Source organism: Aricia agestis, chromosome 13 (assembly GCF_905147365.1).
Source record: "Aricia agestis chromosome 13, ilAriAges1.1, whole genome shotgun sequence".
Lineage (NCBI taxonomy): Eukaryota > Metazoa > Arthropoda > Insecta > Lepidoptera > Lycaenidae > Aricia > Aricia agestis.
In genome coordinates, this window is record NC_056418.1 from 3,605,456 (window position 1) to 3,632,028 (window position 26,573).

At 36.8% G+C, this 26,573-nt stretch overlaps 1 protein-coding gene across 1 annotated transcript in view; it reads right to left on the bottom strand.

The window, feature by feature from the left end:
• LOC121733259 overlaps positions 1-26,573 on the bottom strand; it is a 49,556-nt gene that overhangs the window by 7,440 nt on the left and 15,543 nt on the right. Inside the window, exons 4-8 of the mRNA XM_042123476.1 lie at positions 18,593-18,829; positions 16,806-16,912; positions 15,089-15,308; positions 12,460-12,609; positions 7,940-8,086 (exon numbers count right to left, since the gene is read on the bottom strand). Of these exons, the coding sequence (XP_041979410.1) occupies positions 7,940-8,086; positions 12,460-12,609; positions 15,089-15,308; positions 16,806-16,912; positions 18,593-18,829 (861 nt within the window). The remainder of the gene's footprint in view (positions 1-7,939; positions 8,087-12,459; positions 12,610-15,088; positions 15,309-16,805; positions 16,913-18,592; positions 18,830-26,573) is intronic.

Below are 26,573 nucleotides of genomic sequence, written 5' to 3' on the forward strand. Positions count from 1 at the left end.
TATCAAGTATGGGTATCATAGTGTGGACGCCTATTAGATCATTCTGCCGATCATGCGCGTATTTGATACGACACGTATCAGATACGCGGTTAATAGCGATCGGGGCGTATCATGATACGCGTATCATAAGCGACGGAGATCTGATCGGAGATCTGATCGCGCAAATGATACAAATGTGGACGAAGCCTAAAATGTGTACTGAACTGACAGATTTCGTGAGTGTGAGACGCCATAGAAGTCTGTCAAATGCATACAAATTTAGAAATGCATCTACGCGTCGCGTTGCAGTCTGAATTGTCCCCTAGGCTGGATTTATATCCGGCGCGAACGCACGTTTTGGCCGTTGCGGAGCGGTTGCGCGGTCGTTTACATACCACGCACAATTCGAGAAGACGTATATTACTCGTATATCGAGCCTTATTGAAGACAACTCCACGTAGATCCAATTTAAAAACATTCTCCTTAAAACATATTCAAGACTCGGCGAACTAAAATATCGAACTCGTTACAACATGCATTTGTGTTTCTGTATTCCGAAGATTTTCTCAATAAAGCAAGACCTACTTCCGACGTAAACAAACTGCTAGTGATTTGCTCAGGTGCACTATTTACTCAGATTCTCCAGCGAACAAGAAAACTTTTCTGATTAAAGCGCCAACAAAAAGAGCGCTCATCCGTTCTTAATTCTAGCGTCAAAATATAAAAAGTGTTGCCATATAATTTCCCCAAAATTCCCCGTAATAACCGAATTTCCGGTAAATATTTAACAATGCGAGTGTAAACGTCGTTGCGAATTTCCGGAAATAAAATTATTAATTTAAAGTAAAATGTTTCGGAATTTCCGTCCCGCTTAAATATTTAATATTTTGACATGGTCGATTAAAGCGTATCGAAAATTTCAAGAATAGTTGCACCTGCTTTAATTCCTTTTATGCACGCTTTTAAAATTTCCTGTAAATAACCAAAACAAAGGTGTATTTTATAAAACATTTACGCGTTTTTACATTCCCTGTTTTAAAATAAACGTTATATCATGCCGATTTTAAGGCTTATATTGCTTGTATTTGACGTTCTTATCGGTAAAATACGTCATAATATGCGACATTGTTTAATACGTTAGAAAAGTGACTTGATGGACAAGGTCAAAACATAACCCAGGGACGAATAGTATAATTATAAATTGTGTATCACTATTTAAAAAAAAGAAAATTAACATTGTGCACACGTATTATGAACGCGTGTGTATGCGTGGATCTTTTTATTCGAGTGTATAAACGTTTACGCGTGAAGACTCTTCTGCCAACGCCAACAAAAACATAACCCTTATGCCAACGAGATAAGAATCATAGAAGATAAAATGAATGTGTACCATTATAGACGAAGCTGTCTGCACAGTTTTCGTCACTCTCGAGGGAATCATTTCATTTCGGCTGATGGAACCTCGTCTCGTCATGTCATCAGTAGGCATATGTTAATTTGAATTTGTGATTTTAGTGTTTAGTTTAACACGTCAAATATTGAAAGGGTAACCCAAACAGTTTAGGGCCCTTCCACACGACGTTTTTACACTCATTTGTATCGATAAAATGCAAGTTGAACGCTCAGCAAACGGAAGGAAGTCAGGTGTTTTAAACTTTATATCTACCAAAACGCGATGAAAACAGGCAGAAGACGAGCGTATCAGAAACGCGCGTCGTCGATGCGCAAAAAATACGTTGTATAAGCGTTCGTATATAAAAAAAATAATCAACTTCTTTAAAATATTAAACTCCTCATCTGATCGAAAATGAAAAATAAGAAATAAGACCGATGCACGGCGTAGGGGGAGGAATTGATAAAAGAATATTCTGTACTACTGCACGTCAAAAATTGTTGTTTCGTTTTTGAATCTGCTGGAGCGCAACCCGTAGTCTTTTTACCAAAATATTTTCACTAGTTTAAAGTACCTATAATGTATCGTATATTGCAGTAAAACTAAAAATATACAAGTTTCAGCAAAAGTGCATGTTAGTAGGTCTTAACCAATTACCTGTCTAAGAAGAAACTAACTTATGAAGTTAGCGTGAGCTAAGAACGGCTTAAAGGTTATACACAATTTGTTCATTTTTACGTTCACCATAGAAAAAGAAGTGAACAAACTTTACTAAGTAAAATAGTAATACCATTATACATATTTAGAAAACGTGTAGTAGATGGAGTAACATCACAAGCACACACACAAGCACTTTCAATTTTAGAATTATTATTATGTATCTCTATTATTAGGGGAAAAGAGGCAGAGGCAGAGGGGCTACACGGTGGACAGCCCGATTGTCAAGGCTGCTGACTACACGTTCCAGGAGGCATTTCATCAGGCCAAAAATAGAGACAAGTGGAGAGCCCTATCCCAGAAAGCTGGTGGTCACGTCCCTCAGCCATGAGGATACGACTAGAAAGATCTCTATTTAACTTTAATGTTTCATTTAAAGAAAACACTACGTCAAACAAAATTCCTATGCCTCTAGTCAGCTTTTAGCAGAATTTCGCAACAAAAACAACAATTGCTCTATTACCATTAAAATTTATTGAAGCGCAAAACATCAATATGATTTAAATGCCCGTAAGCTGGCAACACTCAACCGCAATGCAGTTGAGAAGTTAGTAAGAGTGCTCAGACACATTAAAGAAAATTAATGTTTGGCTGCCGACAGAGGGAGGTAACGTTGGCAGAGAGCGGTGAGAACCCAATTTTATATACCGCATTTGTCTTCCGTGCTAAAGTTGCGGCTAATTAAAAAAACTGGCAACACTGGTTTTGAGTTTCGAATCTCTTGTGGAATCAAAATGGCCGTCTTAAAAGTTCGTTTAATTTTCCCTCATATTTTTTCATTTGACACATAAAATTATGAAAGAAAGATACAAATAGATTTAAGTAAAGTTTTTTCTGGAGTGTGAAATACAACAGAAAAAGTTAATAAGTGTTGCCATGTATAGGTGCACAGTTTTATTCAATATTTCTAACTATAAAGATTGGTGGTCATTAGTAACAAGAAGTTAATTTTCTTACAAAATTAAGCATTCATTGTTTAATTGGTCGGTAAAATGAATTTTCCTTGTAAACTGCGTCGCTGTTTAGTTCGTAGTAGCGGTTAAGCAATTATAAGCGATGGCTCATTACGCTACACCATAAATTAACAATTCTATTATACGTCCGCGGAGCAGGAAAAACCGTGGTAACCATACACTTCCATTATACAGTGTGTAACAAAAATAAGTGATAATACTTTAGGGTGTGTACGTGTTCCTTGTAGAGAGTTCACTGTGAAAGTAGCAGCGCTGAAAGACGATTTTTTTTTCACTTTTGTTTGGGCAAGGGCCCGAGCGTCACGAATTTCCCCATACAAAAGTGAAAAAAAATTTGGTCTTTCGGCACTGCTACTTTCACAGTGAACTCTCTACAAGGAAAACATACACACCCTAAAGTATTATCACTTATTTTTGTTACACCCTGTATATTAAGCTTTCAGAATAGAAAGACTATGATGCGATATTGAATTGAATTATTTTATTGTTTTATTTTACCGTCTACGACGCTTTTCCAGTGGCTGAAGAATAGGAATAGCTGGCGTAATACCATAAGAAGGTCATAGAAGGGGGAGGTCACGACCCTAAGTCATGAGGAACACGACTAGACAAGGAGGAGGATTGTTTTATTTTAGAATTTTTATGTAAATAGAGTATAAACCAGGTGGAAATTCTTAAATTTAAAATGGTATAAATTTTTAATAAATAATACTTACGGGACAAAGGAAATCAATAGGTGCGATATTTTTTCCGTAAAGTACGGAAAAAATATCGCACCTATTGATTTGTGCTTTGATACAGTATGTTTTATTTATATGCAGATGTGTTATCATATAAAAAACCGCCGTAAATATTATTACCACATAGAAAAACGACGTGAGCCCTCACAAAGCTCGGCTATTAGCTAGTTTAACCATAATATTCTGTTTTATACAAAAGTCCTAATCTGCTATTCATAAGTAACGCTCATATGGCGCGTTTTATAAAACAGGTAGGGTTTATACCACAAAAGTGCTCAGGTTGAGGGATATACTAGAGATCGCTTCGCTCGCCCTGATAAAAAAAAACCAAGCATGATATACTGCTATTTCATGTGCTCTTACCTATTTTTGTATCAACGTTGCCATTATTGGCAGTATAATAATAATATTTTTGCAACAATCTTTCCTATTAAAATTCCTTATAAGTACCCCGAAGTGACCTCTCATCTGGTCACGATTGGCCGCATATTCAGTAGCCATCGACCTTCGACATTATTTGACCTCAGATAATTTATTCCTATTCAGTAGTCCACTTACCCTAATTAATCAAGCTTACACATATTAAACCTGGCGATTTGTAAAACTTTAAGAGCGTTATAAGGCTAAAGTTTTATTATATTATTTGTTGGAAATAATATTATCATATATCGATATTGCCCGTTACTTCAGAGTTTTCCACAATAAAATTTATTGTCATTTAATTATCTTAAGAGGGCGAATAAATAAAAAAATATCTCTCTTCACTTTCACTTTCTAACGTTTTTCATATTATGCAAGGTAAAATGGACGACGCGGAATCATCGCCAAATTAGTTTTTTTCTTAATAATTCGATAAATATACAAATTTTTAAAAATCCGTCAGGCCTTTTTTTACAATAATATGTTAAAAATTAACTCAGTTTAATGCACGGTTTTGGATAAATTGCGAAAATTAAATGCATCTTTGTGTTTTTTTATCGAGAAAATTGTAAGATATCGTGTTTTCGATAGATCAGACCTTCAGAAATATAATGAACTATGAAGTATGTATGTTTAAAAAATTAAACAATTTGGGGCTTATTTTCAAGCATAACAAAATAATAGAAATTAATTATGAAATCGTCAATTTTGCTTTAGTCGCCTTCTTAAACGTGAATTGAGCACCCTTAGTCTTTATGTTATAAGAGGTGTTTGTCTCATAAGACGCACAGATAACTTGTAGTAAGAAAACTTTCTTATTTTGTCCCCAAAATATGCGCACAAAGCTTTATGATGATAGGTTTATTGGTTTCGCGTGAAAGCCCAATAAACAAACTTACATTCACATTTAAAATTAGTATGATAAGTAACTTTAGTCAAATGGTATTTAAGCAATAATTGCCACCATTACAGTTATAAAATGGCATAAGAGGATAATTAAATTAATTTTGCACGGTGATGAGCTCATATAGCACCGTTGTAGGCTTGTATAGTTAATTAACTATAACAAACAATGTCAAATATTTTAAAGTGCTTTGAACTAAATGTTAAACCTGACAACTACAGCACACACGTAAAATTCCATACAAGATGGCAAAAAATCACATAGTTATAGGAATCCTGCTTTATAGAAGTCCTGCATCGAGCTATCGAAGTCTTATTTCTACAGGTGAAATCAATAGTGGGCTTCGGCCTGACCGGTTCGGTCGGAAGATCTTCCTCTGGGATTTAATTATCCTCTGGGATTTAATATTTTATACGTGGGAGAGCCATGCTTCGGCACGAATGGGCCGGCTCGACTGGAGAAGTACCATGTTCTCACAGAAAACCGGCGTGAAACAGCGCTTGCTCTGTGTTTCGCCGAGTGAGTGAGTTTACCGGAGGCCCAATCCCCTACACTATTCCCTTCCCTACCCTCCCCTATTCTCTTCCCTTCCCATCCCTACCCTCCCCTATTACGCTATTCCCTCTTAAAAGGTCGGCAACGCACCTGCAGCTCTCTTGATGCTGCGAGTGTCCATGGGCGACGGAAGTTGCTTTCCATCAGGTGACCCGTTTGCTCGTTTGCCCACTTATTTCATTAAAAAAAATCGTCTTATCCTTTGTAAGTCCATACTAATATCATAAATGCAAAAATTGTCTATCTGTTACCTCCGCACAGTCAAACTGCTGAACCAATTTTAATGAAATTCCGTTTTAGGTGCTTTTTGTCCCGATGTTCTTTACATAGAAAAAATCCAGCGTAATATACTAATTTCTACGCAAAAGAATTGTGGGCATTTATAACTTAATAATAAATAATATTAAGTACGAGCTTTTGGCCGCGGCTTCACTCGCGTTAAGAAGTATTATTATATACAAACTTTCACCCCCTATTTGAACCCCTTGGGGTTGGAATTTATCAAAATCCTTTCTTAGCGAATGCCTACGTCATAACATCTACCTGCATGCCAAATTTCAGCCCGATCCGTCCAATGGTTTGGGCTGTGCGTTGATAGATCACTATGTCAATCAGTCAGTCACCCTTGAGTTTTATATATATATATATATATATAGATAGAATTTCAGGTTATATAATACAGTATGATAACAGATAACTACAGAGACGAAGGCGTAGTTATAGGGCGCTTTACCCATTGAGTAACAATTTATATTATTACTTAGTGAAATAATGCAAACATTAGCACATTATTATAACAATTGGACCAATTAAAATAAAGGTCCAAACGTAGGGACGGTATTGTGTAACAACCTCTAATCGTTTAAAATATTCCGAGCGTCGGGACGGCATTATGTAACAAATGACCAATTATAATGGGTATTGCGTATTTTAACAAGTAGGCAACCGAAATCAATTGTAATTTGACCTACGAGTACAATTAATACGGCTATATCAAACGCACAAAAGGTTTTTAGCACATGCCATGTAACCGAATATTGCAGACACATAATGGATGGCATTATGCAAACCAATACCACCATTTAAATATGGAGACTACATATTGTTAAGGTGAAACTACGCTGTGAAATTGCACTGCAGCGGAGCGACGCGACACTTCACTTCCCATATTACTATAGTGCCGCGTCGCGTCGTGCAAACACATGTATGGATGGCATTATGCAGACAAATACTACCATTTATATATGAATGCCCTTACAATAAAAGTGAACCGTACTAAACGTAACAACACTGCAGTGAAGCCACGCGAGTCGCGACGCTCTACTTTCCATATAATGTCATGTCACGTCAGGGTTATTTCAGACCGCAACGCCACCCCAGATGCATTTCTAAATTTGTATGGATTTGACCCACGAATAAAAAAAATTAAAACTAAGGAAGATGTAACTCGTCAAAAAATTGTCCACGAGTCTATAAAATGTGTCTCGAATACAGCCTGTCAAGAAAGTGAAGAAATTAAAAAGTGGCAACATCGTAGTGTCATACCCTTCAAATCAATCTAAAAAAAAGGGATGACACTACGATGTTGTCACTTTTTAATTTCTTCACTTTCTTGAATTGTGTACCGAACACATGCATACTTTTTGCATGTATTCGGTACACAATTTTGTGTTTAAATATAGAAGTACAGTAACTAATGTCAACGGCGTTATTTCGTAAATTTGAGTGTTAGTGTTACGATGCTACTGCCATATTTTAGTGTGCGAAAAGGAACTAAATTCAAAACGGTTGAAGTATGGGAGCATGGAAGTATAAAAAAAGGCGGACGGTCTTGTTATATACAAAACTGTGTCTTCACTTTTCGTCAGGGTCGGCCACGCACACATTCTTACGCCTGTCAAATGGTATGGACTAGCGTAATTATGTGTGCGTGCGGACCGTGTACATACAGTCAGCTGGCCGATTCTGAACGACACAGTTTTGTGTATGGTGGGACTCCGTCCGCTTTTTTTTTTTCGTCCATGTATGGGAGTTGCGTTTCCTTAGTTTTAAATATTATTCGTATGATTTGACAGATTTGCACGACGTCTCACGCAATTTAAATCTGTCAAATCTATACAAATTAGAAATGCATCTACGCGTCGCGTTGCGGTCTGAATTGACCCTCTGTCGACGCATATAGTCCGGTGTTACCTTAATGAAATATTACAAAGGGACGGTATTATGTAAGAAGGATTAAAGGGATTAAAGGGATTACCTTCCTGTCGAGGTCTGCATCAGGTGCGGCTCCGTCCCATATGGTGAGTTGGGAGGAGCAGTCCTTCTGTTGATCGAAGCCGGCCGGCTCGGTGCCTGCCGCGTGGTACTTCACAAATGACACCCACACAATCTCGTTCGGACGACCCTGGATGAATGAGCTTTTGATTATTATCTGGAAGAAACCGCTTAAAGCACCGCAGACTTACAATTTCAAGTTGACCATGAAGCTATTATAGAGCTCTATATTAGCTTCATGACCGACCGACTAAATCGTATAGTATACTGTTAGGTATGGCGGCTTATGAGAGCTCGCACATTGCATCCAACTAAAAGTTGTACAATTTAGTTGGATGCGAGCTCTCATTAGCCGTCATAGCTAACAGTCATACTATACGATTTAGTCGGTCAACTTGAAATTGTAAGTCTGCGGGGACACTAAGACCACCATTATGCACTTTTTGTGATTTTTTTGTTGTTATTTCTTTTGTTTTTGTCTTTTTTATGTGTTTCTGAGACTTTGTTATGTGTTTTCTTTTTCGTATACTGAAAGGAATTTGTTATTATTATTCATTATTCTTAATTAACGTTTTGTTTGAGGATGTTTTGAGTTAGTTCCGTCTCGGATAATTACGTTCAATAATATTATTTCTTAATAAGCCTTTTATTTCAAATTGTTTTTTTAAAACGAATTTGAGAAACTTTTAAACTATTTAAAATAAGGATAACAAATTAAGAAAGTTTTGTACAAATTAAATATTTTGTCGTCTTGAAGAACTGTACCTTTATAGTGATATAAAGTATCTTTATACCAATCTTAAGCGTGAAGTTTCAATACGGACCAACACTCATTTGCAATATCTATTACAATAAATCTTCAAAGTATTATCTGTTCTCTAATGTATTTTTTATTCTACCACAATTGTCATAGAACTTAGAGTTCATCTTCCTTTAGAAATAGTTGTCGTTAATACAAATAGCAAACTCGCAGAATTTCATGCTCCAATTTCAAATTACATCCAAAGAAAATACCTCCGCACAAAACGTACCTCACGTCGAAAAATTATTTCCCACAAAGCTATTCGAAAGCAATCCTTCTCAAGCACAGAAAGCTGATATTATTGACGACCCAATATTTTCTTCGTTATTTTATAGCAAAGGGGAATAAAACAAACAATTACATAAGAAATATATTGGAGCATCGTAACGAGTTAGCGAATTTTATACGCAAGGATTTTTGTAGACGTTTTTGTAAACTCAGGCGTTTGTAATCTGAAGTAGACTACTCCCAAATTAATAATGCGCATGCAAATCTTGGCTAATTGTCGTAATCACGACAACACCCGAATCTATGAAACGTAAGAGCCCCAAACAATGCACTTGCATTTTGCACCTTGTTCAAAGGAAATAGAAGTAAATATCATATAGCCGGTCCGTCAATAAGTGCTATAACTCACCGGGAAGCCATCGCGGCGTTACCATGGTAACGTCTAAGCAACGTCAGGCACCTCTACGTCGCTGCAAAGCGCTGCTTTTTTTAAAGTTAGGTTTTAAACAGCGCTTGCAGCGACGTCTTCCAACGCTCCGGAAATACGATTGTTGCCGAAAAATTTCAAAACTTTATATGCGCATTATCACTTTGGGTCTTTGGGAGCACTGTAGATGTTGCCCATAACTTTGACTATCGCGTGGTAGCCTTACATTTTTCTGTGATAAAAAGTAAAGAAACTCTTTTCCGGGACTCAAAGGATCTCCTTACCAAATTTCATTAAAATCGAGTGAACAAGACGTAATTTAGACAAAAAAGAAAACAGTCACCCTTTGCTATTTGTTTTATTTGTGTAGATTCTTAACTTTAGAACTTTTATTTGAGTTTCGACCGAGCCATATAAGAGTCCATTTCGAATCGATGGTCCTGTTAAGTTTCTAATTTTATAACATTTTATTAATGATGATCAAAACCATCAAATGTACAAAAATACCGAAAGACTTACAAACCAGCAGGCAGCAACATTGTATCGAAATAGCAAAGTAGATTTTATGAACCATTTTAACAAGTTCAGGTAAAGCTCGGAAAGGTAATATATAAAATTTTATACAACATAAAGAGCAATTTTTAGGAAGAAAGAACGAGACAGAAAATATTATTTCTCTTTGAAAAATGGCGAGTGAAAATATGTTACACACCTAATAACGTCGTAGCCGGCTCGTAGCAGAGCTACGTCGTAGCGGTGCTACGCCGTAGCATCGCTACGGGCTATAATTTTAAAATAATGAAATGAAGCTGCAATATTTTACACTTTTTCGCCCTTTTGCTTTGTCGCAGTGATTTTTTTTATTTTTTATAAAAAATCTAAGATAAATTATTGATATCGCAAAAACTACGTTTATGAGTTCTATCGTGTTTTTGTTTCTTAACGCTATGTTTCAAGGCAAACCTCTTTAGGGTGTAACAAAACTAAGTGATAATATTTTAGAGTGGGTATATGGGTAATACTATATCGAGTTCACTGTGAAAGTAATAAAGACTTTACAAAAGTATTAAAAAAGTAACCCTTTCAGCGTCTGCGTTGAAAGAGTTACTTTTTTATTACTTTTGTATGAGAAAATTCATTACGCTCGGACGCTTGCCTTTACCTTTAAAAAATGTTCTTTCTGCGCTGCTACTTTCACAGTGAATTTAATATAAGGGACACACACAAACCCTAGGAAATTATCACTTAGTTTTGTTACACCTTGTACAAAAGATCGTTGTTTGCTGATGATTTTATCTACCTCATAACCAGGTATATTAACTTGCACAGCTTATATTTACCAATACTTAGAGCGATATCAATAACTTAATTTCTCGGAAATGTTTGGGTATTATATCCCGAGTCCACTCACCTGGAAGTAATAAACACATACAGGGTAGGAAGTGCCACTTGATTCCAGGAGGTACACTACTTCACTTAAAATTAATACCTCTCTATTTTTAGATCGGGACCCGGAAAAGAATATTTTAGAGATTTATTTTCTGGATATACAATGTGAAACATATAACAACATGACTAGGCAATGCAATTTTAAAGTAAGTATCTATATATTTTTTATTAAAGTAGTATGGATTGTCTATGAGCTTTTCGCTCATAGACAATGGGGATTGTCCATTTTTTTTAATTTTGCTCATTACAAAAACATTTCGAGGAATAAGGTCAGCGATCATTTTTCTGTATTTAAACGAAAAAAATACCAATTAGTTACTTATATTTTTGAACAAATATGTTTAACCTTTGTTTGACCTTCAATGGCGTTAAATTAGCAATAAATTCGACCAACAATACGTTTCGAACTTTTGGTAAGCTTCTCGTATCAGCTTTCACATAATGAGAACTTGCATTTGACGAACCAGCCATTGTAAATAAGATTGAAAGGAAATTTAAAACATACTGATCAATTGGCCGCCGATGATGACGTCAGAGCGAAACTTTAAAAATTTATTGAGAAAAAACTAGCCAATGAATTTCAAAATTATTTAATTTATATTCTTAAAATACCCTATTTTCACGAAAAAAAATATAAAAAGTTAATGTGATTTTTTTTTTGGACAATGCCCATTCATATTTTTTTTATTACTTTTTTATGTAATTTATTCACGTACCAAGTTTGCAGTTCCTATTTATCTACTTTAAGTCCAAATACGCTATTCAAAACTAAACCTTATTAACTATACAAGAAGGCGGGCGTCATTTGATGGACAGACTTGTCGTTCGACGTGTAGGGCTGCCTATTCTAATATAACATTATTGCAGCAACCGTCCGAGCTTGCGTGTGCGTATTTTGTAGACTTGTATATAGTTTGTTTTACTTGTTTAACGGTAGCTGTTTACTTATTAAAACATAAACGCAACTTGTCTCTAGGCATCGCCTAGTGTGGGGACCCATTATCGCATTATATTATGTTAAAATGTTTTGGCTAATAAATATTTGTATTTGTATTTTGTATGTTCTTGTACAATTTGAATAGTGAAATACGAAGTGACAGTAATTTACGAAGTAAGAGTTTGAGGTGAACTCTAACTACCACTGTCGCTTAGTACTGTACTTCGCACTCGATAGAAATGTTCGTATACTAAGTGTAGTATGTGATTCCCTGTATAGTGATACAGGGTGTAACAAAACAGCTTAGTTATTATATTTTAGGGTGTAGAGGTTATATTATTAAGTTTGGTGTGGGATTAGCAGCGCTGAAATAGTTACTTTTATTTTAACTTTTGTATGGAAAAAGAAAAACTCATGACGCTGGAGCACTTGTAATCGCAAAAAAACTACTCTTTCAGTTTTATATAAATATATTTTTTTTTGTCTGGTTTACATTTTGATAGATTGTGTTTATCAAAACGTGAAATTAGATTAAACTAATTCAACTTGACCATCGAGTACGTGATTTATTCCTCTGCACTTTCCAAACTAAAAGTCGGGCAAGCTTACCACCTCGCAACCCTTTTCAATATTAATAGGTTATATTATAAAATTATTTACCTGAAAGTAGTAAACGCACGAGGTATTAGGGGGCAGCGAGTGTCGCGGGTTGCGCAGCACGCCGCTCGTGCGGTCGGCGGAGCGCAGCACGAAGCGACACCGCCCGTCCGAGCTCACGTACGAGTGGGACTCCTTGTCCACGTATAGCACCTGAGGGGTTGAGATAAAGTTAGGGTTGGTGCATACAAATCAACTTCTTTTAAGTTAAAATTTCTAAACGTACGTTCTTGTGATCATAATGATTAATATTATTATGTTTAGAAGAAAGTACGATTAAACATTATACTTAATATAATCTTATATATAAAGGTGCTTAGATCGGAAATAATTGTTTTAGAAAAAGATCATTCTTTAGATAGGCGATAAATTTAGCGAGGGTCAATCGAAGGTTTAATTTTCTCAGATGATATTATAATACTTATTTTATATTTGTCCTTTACAGAGTAGATTATGTCAGCATTTATTTATTTGTTTTATTTATTTATTTGTTTTTTTTTATTTAAATCTTAACTAAACTATATGTCTAAAAGAAGAAAATATATTGGTGATCTGCAGGACAGGTTCAGCCTAGTGCAGGCGCCAAAGTTATACAATATGTGTAAAGTCTGTTAAATATACTATCCCTCGTATACTACTGTATAATTGTACATAATGTAACAGATGCTTAAAGTTTTAAATAAAGATTATTATTATTGTATCAGCATACTGGGCATTGGCTCCGAAGGTCGTTTACTGATTGTACCACACCTGTCTCCTGTAGTATTTAAGATTTACTGATCATTTTCAACACCTTATTGCTAATGAAAGACTTATTATAAAACATCGTTTTGTTTGCATCACTTCTTCATATACAATGAAATTGTAGGTACATTTACACTACATATAATTTTATCGAACATTCGAGGAAACCGCACTTCTCGCCCGCATTTTATTTGTTTGGTACAAATTAAGCTCCTAGCACCGCAGCTAACGGAAAACAAGGAAAACGGGATATCATAACAATAAAACAGTTTACGACTAACAATTCATTCGCTAAAAAAAGGTTTATGCGTTTAGTACAGTGGCAACAATAGCTTTTTTTTTATGAAAGAAGGGGGCAAACGAGCAAACGGGTCACCTGATGGAAAGCAACTTCCGTCGCCCATGGACACTCGCAGCATCAGAAGAGCTGCAGGTGCGTTGCCGGCCTTTTAAGAGGGAATAGGGTAATAGGGGAGGGTAGGGATGGGAAGGGAAGGGTGGATAGGGAAGGGAATTGGGCCTCCGGTAAACTCACTCACTCGGCGAAACACAGCGCAAGCGCTGTTTCACGCCGGTTTTCTGTGAGAACGTGGTATTTCTCCGGTCGAGCCGGCCCATTCGTGCCGAAGCATGGCTCTCCCACGTATAAATATAGCTGTACTACTTATATTGCACTGTTACATGTATAAAGAAGTTGTTTCATAAGCAGACGGACCTACGTTTTTTGGTCGGGTTATGTCAAGTCAATGTTAGCTTGGTTTGACGTAGCCCGACCAAATTACCTACTCCATCTACCAATGAATAAACTTCTCTAATTGAAACGTAGACATACAATTAAATTATTCTTTGCTTTTTTTTTATTACAGGTTTTTTGTCGTCACTTAGATTGGGTAAAAAGCCTTTAAAATCTAAGGGTGGGTTGCACCAGAGGCGTCTATTATGGACTTTTACTAGGGATTTAACAGTTCATTTGACATTTTGTTATGGTTAAAGTTATAGTTAAAGTAAGTTGGTGCAATCCACCCTTCGTTTACGTTTTATAATATTTTTGTCAGTTTAAAATTTATTTCAGACTACGCCAAATAACAATTAAAAATTCCACGCTCGCATAATACAATATTTTCGCATACAGCCACAGCCTATCAAACTAACTAAACTAATTTTACGATGAAATCGTGCGGAGCGTATATCTAGCAATATTCGTATCCCATTAGTTTTAGCGATAATGCAATTCGATACTTGTATATCACGGTAGACAGAAATATCTCCATTACCATTAGTATTCCGATTGTCGACTCTAGTTTACGCTAAATAGAGTTTAATTTTCCACACGTAATTGTTTAAATTAAGTCAAGTTTTGTGAAAAGATAGACTTTATTGAAGTGAAAATGTAGCTTACATTTTTGGTTTAAGTTTATAACGATTTTGACCTTTTTTATAAGTTTATTTTTCTTTGCATTTGAACTGTGATATATTCAGAATATGTGAGCTAATTTTGTTCAGTATGTCTGTACTGGCAAAAATGTTAAAGGTGTCGGACGTACGTCGTATGTGAACTGATCGAAAGTTCGTAAGACTATCTTGCCATATTTAGTCTTTTTTTGGAGATAGGCTTATTTAAATCTACTTAAATAGCAATTTTTTTGGATGTAGCTTAGGTCTTTTACAAAAATTTTCTCAGTTCATTGATGAGATTTTAGGCTTTATAACCAGGGCCCAATTTATATTTTTATGAGTTTAGGCCACTTTAATTTTGCCTCCCCTATGTTTCGTACATAGGACGCCATCCTAGGACGCCATAGGACGCTGCCGCCGATAGGCCATGGTCTATACTGCCTAGGTATATCTCTACGTAAATCCAGAGCTGTTTTAACCTAGACTTACTAACCTGGACTTCCAGCTCGAATCCCGGGAGGTAGCTCAAAGGGACCGGGTGGAAGGGGTTGTCATACGGCGAGGTGTGGAACTCCAGCAGCATGTGAGGGCCTCTGCTGACGATGTCAGGGACAGCATCCCCGCCACACAGCCGGACGAGTACGGGCGAGTCGCGCGTAGCCCCGTCCCAGACGGTCAGGTAGTCCTGGACCACGTTGCATTGGTCCCAGATTCTAGAGGAACAAGTTGAGACGCTGTAATCTTGTCGACAAGAGTAGGACAGAATGTGGGCATAAATGAACTAAGGCGAATGCTTATTTTACTATATTTTTTTTTTTTATGAAATAAGGGGGCAAACGAGCAAACGGGTCACCTGATGGAAAGCAACTTCCGTCGCCCATGGACACTCGCAGCATCAGAAGAGCTGCAAGTGCGTTGCCGACCTTTTAAGAGGGAATAGGGTAATAGGGGAGGGAAGGGAAGGGAATAGTTGAGGGTAGGGAAGGGAATAGGGTAGGGGTTAGGGGATTGGGCCTCCGGTAAACTCACTCACTCGGTGAAACACAGCGCAAGCGCTGTTTCACGCCGGTTTTCTGTGAGAACGTGGTATTTATCCGGTCGAACAGGCCCATTCGTGCCGAAGCATGGCTCTCCCACGTATAAAAGGAATGTGCTAGAAACCTTTAAAAGTACTTTTGGAAAAAAAATAGTAAAGGGGTGGTAATACTTTTGTGGCGATCTTGATTTTTTTTCAAAATTTCTGAGCACAATAAAAGTGGTATATTTGGATAGAGTACGCTTATACAAACAAAAAATGTTATATAACATGGTATCGCAAAGTGTCACGTTTCCGAGATATTTGGAAGTAAAGATCGCCATTTGTGTCCTTTGGACTCATAATATGGCGATCTTTACTTCTAAATTTGCTCGGAAATTTTGAAAAAAAAATCAAAATAGCCGGCGGCTAGATATGCCAGGCTCCATACCAAAATGTTTGAACCCTCTAATACAATCAAAAATTCCAGCTTTAAAAATCTACGTAAGCAACAAAAAAAATTAACAAAAGCTTTGTTGACTGTGAATGCGTTTATTAGCTCGACGGCCGTTAGAATTTATATTGTGTGTAACGTAGCGTTTGCCGCCGCAGTCACAAATTTTCAGCCGCAATTTCATAAGTTATTCTGCGGTTCAGGCACTGGGACATAATTTTGAAACTTGTATAAGTATGGCCTTACTAGTTACCAGGTATTATACATAGTTTAGAATTGGTGGGAAATTCAACTCTTAAACGCAAACTCATTTTTTTTAATAAAAAAGAGTTTTTTTTTTAAATACACTTTTTGAATAATGAGCTACAATACTTTTATTTATTAGTAACTTGATACAACTGTGACCCGTTCTAAAGTTTCTATGTAATGTGAATCTTAGTTACGCGGTCTTATATAGTTAACATAATATTTGCAATGACATTCAACCGCAGTATCTTTTCCATGCTTTCGAAAAAAAAGGCTTTTGCATACAATTTTTCTTGGGCACAGTCATAGCTCATACCTACTCTTCAAATGCTGTAGTTTCTGGTACATGATTTTAATGTCCGTAAAAGTTGTCTAAGAACGGCATTCCTGCAACAAAGCCTAATTCCGAGAAATAAACAGGTGAATACGCCTTGGACTAACTCTTATGAAAAAAAAATTGCAATAATAAATGACACAGAAGTTATTCTTACTTACTTGAGAACTCTCTGGCTCCTATCGTACTTCACGATTTGATCCTTGATATGTATTTTGTGGCTGTTCGTCTGTCGCACGGCCAGCAGCACATGTTTATCCGCAGGAATCTGCAAGTTCAATCGAAATTAATCCTTGGGTGTGCACATTAAAATTCAATTTCGCCGAGCCTCATACATTATGTGCATCGTATATGGGACTGCGGTATGTAGTGGTGCGAATTTTAAATTAAATATTAATATAAACAACCGCGACCGCAGACCTGTATGAAATACTCGTTTTGATGTAAATTCCTGACGCACTTAACCCATTTTACATATATGTAGTATTTTACATATATAGTATGGGGTAGTGGGTTCGAGTGGGGGAAGTGAGTTCGAGTGGTGTAATATCTAAAACGAGGATGTCATTAGCATTTGTGCCTATGCTCTCGACATCGATTGTTGGTTTTATTTTCAAAATGGTTCTATTATGTGGGTATGCGAAAGGCAATAAATCATCGAAATACCATTTTGTAGAACGGCCGCTCAAATATAGCTCCAATTAGTGTCATAAATACGTAGCTAGGGCAACGCCAATTTCATGTGTGACCCGAGTATGACCAACTAAAAGTATGCCTCCGTGGTCTAGTGGTACAGAGCGCGGCTCTTGACTCGGAGGTCGTGGGTTCGATTCCCGCGTTGGAAACATGTTATTTCTAAGTTTGGTTAGGACAATGGAGGCTGATCACCTGATTGTCTGACAAGTAAGATGATCCATGCGTCGGATGGGCATGTAAAAAGTCGGTCCTGCGCCTGATCTCTCGCCGGTCGTGTCGGTCTTCCGTCCCACTGGGTTATGAGAGTAAAGGAGTAGAGAGTGTTCTTGTGTACTGCGCATACACTAGCTGGCCTGGTTTCAATGAAACCGGCCACCGTCACCGAACCCGGTGTGGGAGCTATTATTATTATTGGTGTGTATTTCGTGGAAACAGTTTTTTGACACAGTTATTCTTCCTAGTGTAGATTCATAAAGAAACTGGGACTGTATGTCTTCCGCATTTAGTTCAAGGATTCTTGCTCTAATTGGCGTATTATATGCGGTTATGCCAAATGCATGTCTTGGGTAATTGGACGAACGTATACGGTTGACCATCCGCCGTATGCGACTGCGGCCGAATAATATGCGGTTCCAGAGTAAGTAAGTTGCTCGCAACGCCATGCGTTGTAAGCGGAGTTGCTTCGTACTAGATTTACAATATCGGCTCGCAATGCGACACGCCTCGTGAATCGAGTACCAGCCAGGGGGTGAGCCACAATCTTTACGTTTTCGCTTCGTTATAGAATCGCCGATGAAAATGTATGGAATTGACATAAGCGTTCGTTAATATGACGTTGAAGTTCGACACGTCTTATGTCAATTCCATACATTTTGATTGGCGATTCTATAACGAAGCGAAAACGAAAAAGTTTCGGCTAAATGGCCTGGTTACACCTCCCGAGTAGGGTGGGACATTGCCCTCGGCCGAGCACATCCATAACAATCTTGCCGAAAGTACTGTCTCGCCTCTGCACTCGGTAGGTGCGTTGCATTCGGCGTAAAAGTCGTCGGTATTTCTTTGACGCGTGCCAAAAAGTACGGTTATTTGACGTGTGCCAAGAAATCTTGCTGGAAGTGAGGGCTACGAGTCGTGAGGCGAGACGCAAGCGTCCATTCACACTCTCGCCTTGTACTTTCGACTCGCCTAGCGACTCGCACGATTGTTTAAATCTGGTAGAGCTTACAAAACTTATTTTATTTTCAGTAGTTACCTTGGTATGTTCTATGCGGTATGTACACGTCGCATTTCTAGGGTACACCCCGGGGAAGTTGGGCGACTGTATGCGGCAGGCTTTCAGGTCACAGTCAGTCAATATGCGGTCGCAGTAGCTCCCCCCAACTCGCTCGCCGCGCCACGCGCCGACAGTGGTGTTGCCGTAGCGAAGTCGCGCTTCGGCACGTCGGAGGAACTTGTACGCGAGTTTGAAGTCGAAGTTGTAGCCGACACCCTGAAACAATAGAGTATATTAATATTGGGGTAACTGTAATCAGTCAGCAAATAATCGTAACTGTCGCATTTTCATAAAGCAGTTTAAAGAACTATTCACGCGTCGATTGAACTGCAACAAATCGCGCAGTATACAATCAAGGTGTGAATGGTTCTATATACATTGTATGCGCCACTATTTATTCGTTAAGACGTATACTGCAAACAAAACGCGAAGGAAACGTGCAGGATTGTGCCGTGTGAACCAAGCCTTATCGTGGTAAAATCTATATAATATATAAAACTCAAAGGTGACTGACTGATTGACATAGTGATCTATCACCGCACAGCCCAAACCACTGGACGGATCGGGCTGAAATTTGGCATGCAGGTAGATGTTATGACGTAGGCATCCGCTAAGAAAGGATTTTGATAAATTCCAACCCCAAGGGGTTCAAATAGGGGATGAAAGTTTGTATATAATAATACTTCTTAACGCGAGCGAAGCCGCGGGCAAAAGCTCGTAATATATAGGAACAAGAGGAAAATCTAAATAAATTTTAATTCTTAGTACATTATATTATTAATATTCTGATTTGTAGTTAAAACCAATTATATCAATCCGTTCGAGTAGTTCGTAAAATATAATATAAACATAATATCGATATATTTTAAGATCTTAAGTATAGACACGTTTAATTCAGATCAATAAAAGCCTAATTTTCATAGATTACACCAAAATTCTTTTCCAACCTTTGCAACGTCAATCCTTATTTCCAAAAATAATTGAATCAGACCCAAATTCATTATAATGATTAGGGGAATGGCGTAATGATAGCTTAATTAATTGATCGTATCCCCCGACGCATAAAGGAGAGCCAGCCAGCCGTTAAACCATGTGAAATATGAGCAAAGTCAGGGCGCGAGCTAGCGGGGGCAGGTCTTAATGAAGATAAATACAGATCATTTGTAAAGATCGACTTGTATTTAGTTCTCGTTGCGTTGCAGGTTTTGACGGGGGCTTCCATTAATAACGTTTTAGAAAGTTTTTAGACCGTGTGGTTTTGACTTACCCGTTACCCATAAGATTTTAATTGTATATGCTAAGTTGGTATTAAAAAAAATAATTTTAAAAACAGTTCAATAGAATGTAATTATTGTAAAGATGAGTACAAGCCAGTATACTAGGTTATATTTAATAATAATAATACTCCCCACACCGGTTTCGGTGACGGTGGCCGCTTTCATTGAAACCAGACCAGGTACGCGGGAGTAATTTTATAGTGCCCAAGTGTGTGCGCAGTACACAAGAGCACTCTCTATTCCTTTTTACTCTCATAACCCAGTGGGACGGAAGACCGACACGACTGGCGAGAGATCAGGCGCAGGACCGACTTTTTACATGCCCATCCGACGCATGGATCATCTTACTTGTCAGACAATCAGGTGATCAGCCTGCATTGTCCTAACCAAACTTGGAAATAACATGTTTCCAACGCCCGCGTTGGAAACGTTGTCCGGAGGTCATGGGTTCGAATCCCGATTCGAACCCACGACCTCCGGAGTCGAGAGCGACGCTCTAACCACTAGACCACGGAGGCGTTAAGGTTATATTTACACCATTACTATTAAACTAAATACTAGCTGTCCCGGCAAACGTTTCTTTGCCATATTAAGTATTTCACCCATATTATTATATTGAAGTGACTAAATAAGTATGTCACCATGGCAACGTCCATCGCTACCCCGTCGCACAAACAATGGTCGCCGTCAGTCTCGAGTTGTAATAATTTACTATTATTTATTCAACAAATGCACTTATCAATATAAAAAAGTGCCCAGTAGCTGACTCTCAGACCCACTGAATATGCATATAAAATTAAAGGAGTACGCGGATATAATATAAGAGATAACTTCAAACCACAGACAATGTCAACTGATAGCAAACTTTAATTGCGGTAATTTGGAAAGGCTTTTACGATAAATAATAGTTTTCAGAATAATGTATGACAGTACAGGTGCAATTAATGTCGAAAACTCTAGATATTTTAATTATACTGTAGGGATGGCCTCGAATTAATCGATGAAAAACACGTGGAATATTTATCGAGTTCATATTTATCTTTCGAGGTATAAAGGTTAATTAATTAATTGTTTAAACTTTTTTGAAGTTGTAGATTAGACAGCTGTTATTTTGTCTTGCATTATTTAGGAAGTATTATTATTGTGCATTTATATAGATGCTTGTGGAATATGATTTGGAAATAATTTGCTTTTTTACTGTAGCAAAACGAGACGTTACCCGCCGCATCACTACTAATCTATTGACACAATTTTAAATAGTTAATAGAATCAGGCGTTATTTTGCGGAAATCCATAGCTTAAAATTTACTTTTTTATTATTTTTAGCGATATTCCGCGAAATAAACCTCAACCTTTAAGTGAATGAGTGAGTGTACGCATAGGCATGCGTACAGCACCTCCCTCCTCTCCCACGTCGTTACGTCCGTCAAGTCATTGGCGGACGTTGTTCGTAGAGTCCACATCCTGAGGATGCTCCGGTGTTGGGGCGAAACGCGCGTCGAGGTTTTCAACCTGCATGGTGGTGAGGGGCCTTGCACGGATTTGCCAACATTATTGCTTGTGTGGTGGTGGTGTTTGCAGTTTCTTGCATGCGAGTGTACGCATAGGCAGTGTGGGAGGAGGGAGGTGTTGTACGCATGCCTATGCGTACACTCACTTATTTAAAGGTGGAAGTTTATTTCGCGGAATATTGCTAAAAATAATAACAAACATAATTTTTTTTGACACAATTTTATTAAAAACAGACCACTAGCTTAGCAACTATATGGCTTAGCATACGTAGACTGCCAAATAATTACCATTTAATCGCTTTATTAGTCATTGGATGATTAAAACGGACATACAAAAGAATGACGTATTTGATCCAAAAAAGTTATCCCTCAACTACCATAACTTTGTTTGGTACATACAAACATTGGATAATAATGTGGGTCCGTCACTATTGTGGGTGTAATTATAGACAAAGTATAGGCCATTATCTGTGTGTATTGTTTATCGTGGCTCTTTCGAGGCCTGATCGATATTACTATTGTGTAAGAATTGCTTTTGGACAAATATTCTACAAATTATTGAGTAAAATACGTGTGGCACTCGGGGATTGCCGCGGTAAAGCTATTGTATAGCTTTTATTATCAATATATCGTATACATCTAGTTGCACGCACACAAACACCATGCCGAAGTCTGACAAAGCCACACCGTTGTTTCGGCGGAGTGGGGGTACTCCACCCGACTCCGACGGAGGTGTTAGGTTATTTTCGTTACATAATTTCTTGATACGGTCGCCGCACTGAAAACCTATAATTCTCCATAATATTATATCCTATAATTTACAGTCGGTCAAGAAAGAGTAGACGCTGCATTAAATCATGTCTGAAAGTATTCATGATTTTCTAGTAGATTTTCTCGTATTTTCACGGATAACGTCGGTGCACCTTTTAAAACATTAAAACTCTGACATATAATTATTCATTTGTGTTATTTTCTGAATACATTTTGTATCATTTATAAATAATTACTAGCTGTCCCGGTGAACTTCGTGTCACTTTAAAACCTTCCCTGGACTCCTACGAATATTTTAAGACAAATTAGACCATTTCGAGTTTTAGCGTTATCTATTTTTATGTTTTTTTTTATGAAATAAGGGGCAAACGAGCAAACGGGTCACCTGGTGGAAAGCAACTTCCGTCGCCCATGGACACTCGCAGCATCAGAAGAGCTGCAAGTGCGTTGCCGGCCTTTTAAGAGGGAATAGGGTTATCCATTTTTATGATACATAAAAATGGATAACCCTATTCCCTCTTAAATATATATATATATAGATACATAGATTATGTGCATAAAAATGGATAACGATGGATTGATTATATTATGTACTGGCATCAATAGTTCCTGCACATTCCTTAATGTATTATTTGACTTTAAATGCACAAACGTAAAATATTACATACGTAATATTCGCTAATAAGTGGATTATACCAATGGCGCCTAACCATTGCGTATTTCACAATTACGCGTCGAAAGCTTTTGTACTTTACCGCAAAACAATTAATTATTTAATGGAATTATTGTAACTAATGGTTAAGCCATTTGCAAAATTTTTGCCTGAATATGAGAATATATTTATCAAATTTTATAATTCAAAAAATTGTATACTTTATATTAAGTATAACGTTAACATAATAATGCTTTTTGCATTATTGTCTTTGGCTTTTTTAAATCTCATAAATTATGACCAACATAATAATTACACCACCAAACACATAATATAATAATATTGTGTTTGGTGAGAATAAAATTGAGTTTCCGATCTAAGTATGGACCTACCCCCCATACTTTTTTTCTATATCACTAATAGTCGGTGGTATCATGTGGACTAGAAATTCCATAATATGACATCACCGTGGTGTCGTTTTGATGGTGTCAAGTGGAAGGAACGGGTACAATGGACTTCCAGGCGTCATCTAGTCATATTCTACGATGCTGGTTACGTCATTCGTTAGAAGATATTACGGTATACGTTGCTACGAGTGTACGACGTAACCGAAGTGCATTAAGTGTATTATTTGAGAGCTAGACATCTTTGATCTAAATGTGCACAATGCTTACATCCATTTTCACCCCTCTTCACCCCTTTTTCACCCACTTTCCCCCTGGCACCTAGAGAACACTTAGGTTGTATAATATCCTGTCATGTAAATATGCTAATGTATTTTACAACTGATTCTTGTATGCTTCTGTGAGTATCCTTTTCATGTTAACGTTAATTTTAGGTGACGCCGCATTAAAGTAAAAAATCGTTTTGGATATGTTTAACATCGCTTGTTTTCTAAGTTACTCCTTATTATATCTGCCAAAAAAAGTCCCGTTAAAATTGCCCCAGCCGTTTCAGAAATTAGCCGGAACAAACAGACAGACATACAGACAGACAAAATTTGTAAAAAGTGCTATTTTGGTATATGTACCGTATGTACATTCATATGCATGTAGTAAAAAACGGTTCTTTCAATATTACAAACAGACACTCCAATTTTATTTATATGTATAGATTTTTTAATTAATTATTTTATTTATGAAAGTTGACCAATCGTGTTATGCTATGGGTAATTCAAAGATAAAGACATGATGAATACTGACAATGAACTTTAATTTCTTAGCTTTAGTCATTGTTGAGAAACTTCGATATCGCTGCAGCCAAATTATCAAGGCGTCACCTTAACAATTATTACTTTAAAACTTATATATCTTAAACGATCATAAATTTTTAACAGTCACAACTCACACTAAAAAACTGACTACATAGCATTACCACGATACCTCCCATACCGGTTTCGGTGAAGTTAGTGTGTCCTAATTTAGAAAAGCTTTCACTCTTCCTCTAATTTTGTAAACTAGTTAGACCGACACGACTGGCGACCAGGCACAGAACCGACTATACAATATACATGCCCAAGTCAAACCGACGCATAGACAATCTTATTTGTCGATCAGATTGCATCTTTATGGATTTTCCATAAACCTGACAACTAAATAAAAATAAAATAACTACGTGAAAAATTTGTCGTTTTTAGTCACAAAAATGAACCAAAATAGCAACTCCCTTTGTTAAATTGACATTACAGTACGTAACAAATATTTTCGTAAATATTGACACTAGCCAAAGAGGGACTTTCCTGTTTGCGCCTGGCAACTACAAATAATATTTTTATTTGAAGTTTAACGTCGGCCTTTGATGCACCAACACAAACACCAAAACTGCGAGTGTTTGCGCACATTACAGGAAAAAATGTTGTTAATTGGAGCCTAGCGATACCTACGAATAAATATTGAAATTATTATAGTTACTGGATCACACCCGCAACTCATTTATAAACCGTACATTTTTCGGGATAAAAATGATCTTAATAATATTATGTCCTTTCCCGGGCCACGAAGTTCATCTCATTTTAGTAAAATCAGTTCTGTGATTTGGGCGTGAAGAGGTTACAGATAGACACACTTCCACATTTATAATATTAGTATGGATTTATTAATTACTAATTACCAGACAAAGTGTATGTAATAAAAAGACATATATGTATATATATATATACAAGAATTGCTCGTTTAAAGATATAAGATATTAGAGCACTGAAATTCAGTCAACTTAACTGTTGTCAACAACATCTTAATATTTTTTAAATATGTATTTTAATAAAGCGTTTACTATATTTATTAAATGAACACAATACATCAAAACAAGCTTTTTAAAAAGCAAAGATAAATTTTATAATTAAATTTAAGTTGATGAAAACTCATGAAAAAGGAATTACAGTCGCAAAGTATATCTTGTATTAAATTTACTCTTATTAAATTTTTACACAGTTCCTTAACTCAATAGAAACATTGTCTCCGAGGACGCCATGCCTGATTTAATAAAACCCGGCTCGGGATAAAAAAAGTTGTCGTTGAATAAAACTGCGGAACGGAAGACGTCCTGTCTATGGCGGTACATATAAATTGAGAGAGACTACTTTATTCTATGGTTGTTCATACATTGCGACTGTCTCTTAAACGAAACAAAATAATTAAACAATTATACACTTTCCTTGCACTTATTCCACTTTATAGTTTATTTTAATAAATTTATTACAACATTATTATATATACGACCGATTTCGAAGAAATAATCATCAGGTCTTCAAAACCGGTCGTGTATATATATAATAATTTTGAAATAAATCTACAAAAATAAAGTGGAATAAGTGCAAGGAAAGTGTATAATAATTTAATTGAACATGAATTTCCAACAAGAAGTGACAGTACATTCAATTTTATATCGAAATAAAATAACATGAAGAGAGTTCTGTCAAGATGCTGTTTATTTTTCAGTTTCAAAAAATGACCATAAGACCATATCGTGCCATATCGCGTTCCCAAACGACGAGCAATGCTCGTCTTCCGAAAGTCTGTTCTTTACTCTGCTATCAGAATCGGACGTCAATCGGAATTTTAAAAATGCCTAAATGCCTAAAAGTGCCGTATTGAGCTGTACAACATGTATACAAATGGAGCGACATGCGGTATGTATCTTGATCTATGTCTATGGGTATTGTAAATAATTAAAATTATATTTATTCGAACAAAAAACTTTACAGTGGTAATATTATGTATTGGCGTTTCAAATAAAACTTCTTTAGCGGCGTGGTAAACTTTTGGGATAGGTAAATGACAAACTCGCTTTAGGATATGTGATCTAATCGAAAATTCGTAAGACGGAGGGAGAGTAGCCGGTTAAGCGTAGGAGAATACCTAGTTAGCGTAGGAGAGTAGAAAGCGTAGAGATCTCGAATTAGTACTCCTTCTTTCTACCGTGAAAAATGGATGCTTGCTTCTGTTGTTTCGTTTTCATTTTTCAGATTTTTGTGAATTTGGTTTATACATACGTTGAATCTCGGGAAAAGATAAACATATTATTCGGACAAAATATTATACCTGCGCAGACATTGCGGGCGACATCTATACACAAAATGGGCATTATCCAAAAAAAAAACATTTTTTTCGTTAAAATAGGGTATTTTAAGAATATAAATTAAATAATTTTGAAATTCATTGGCTAGTTTTTTTTCAATAAATTTTTAAAGTTTCGCTCTGACGGCATCATCTGCCGCCGATTGACCTCTACAGTATGTTTTAAATTTCCTT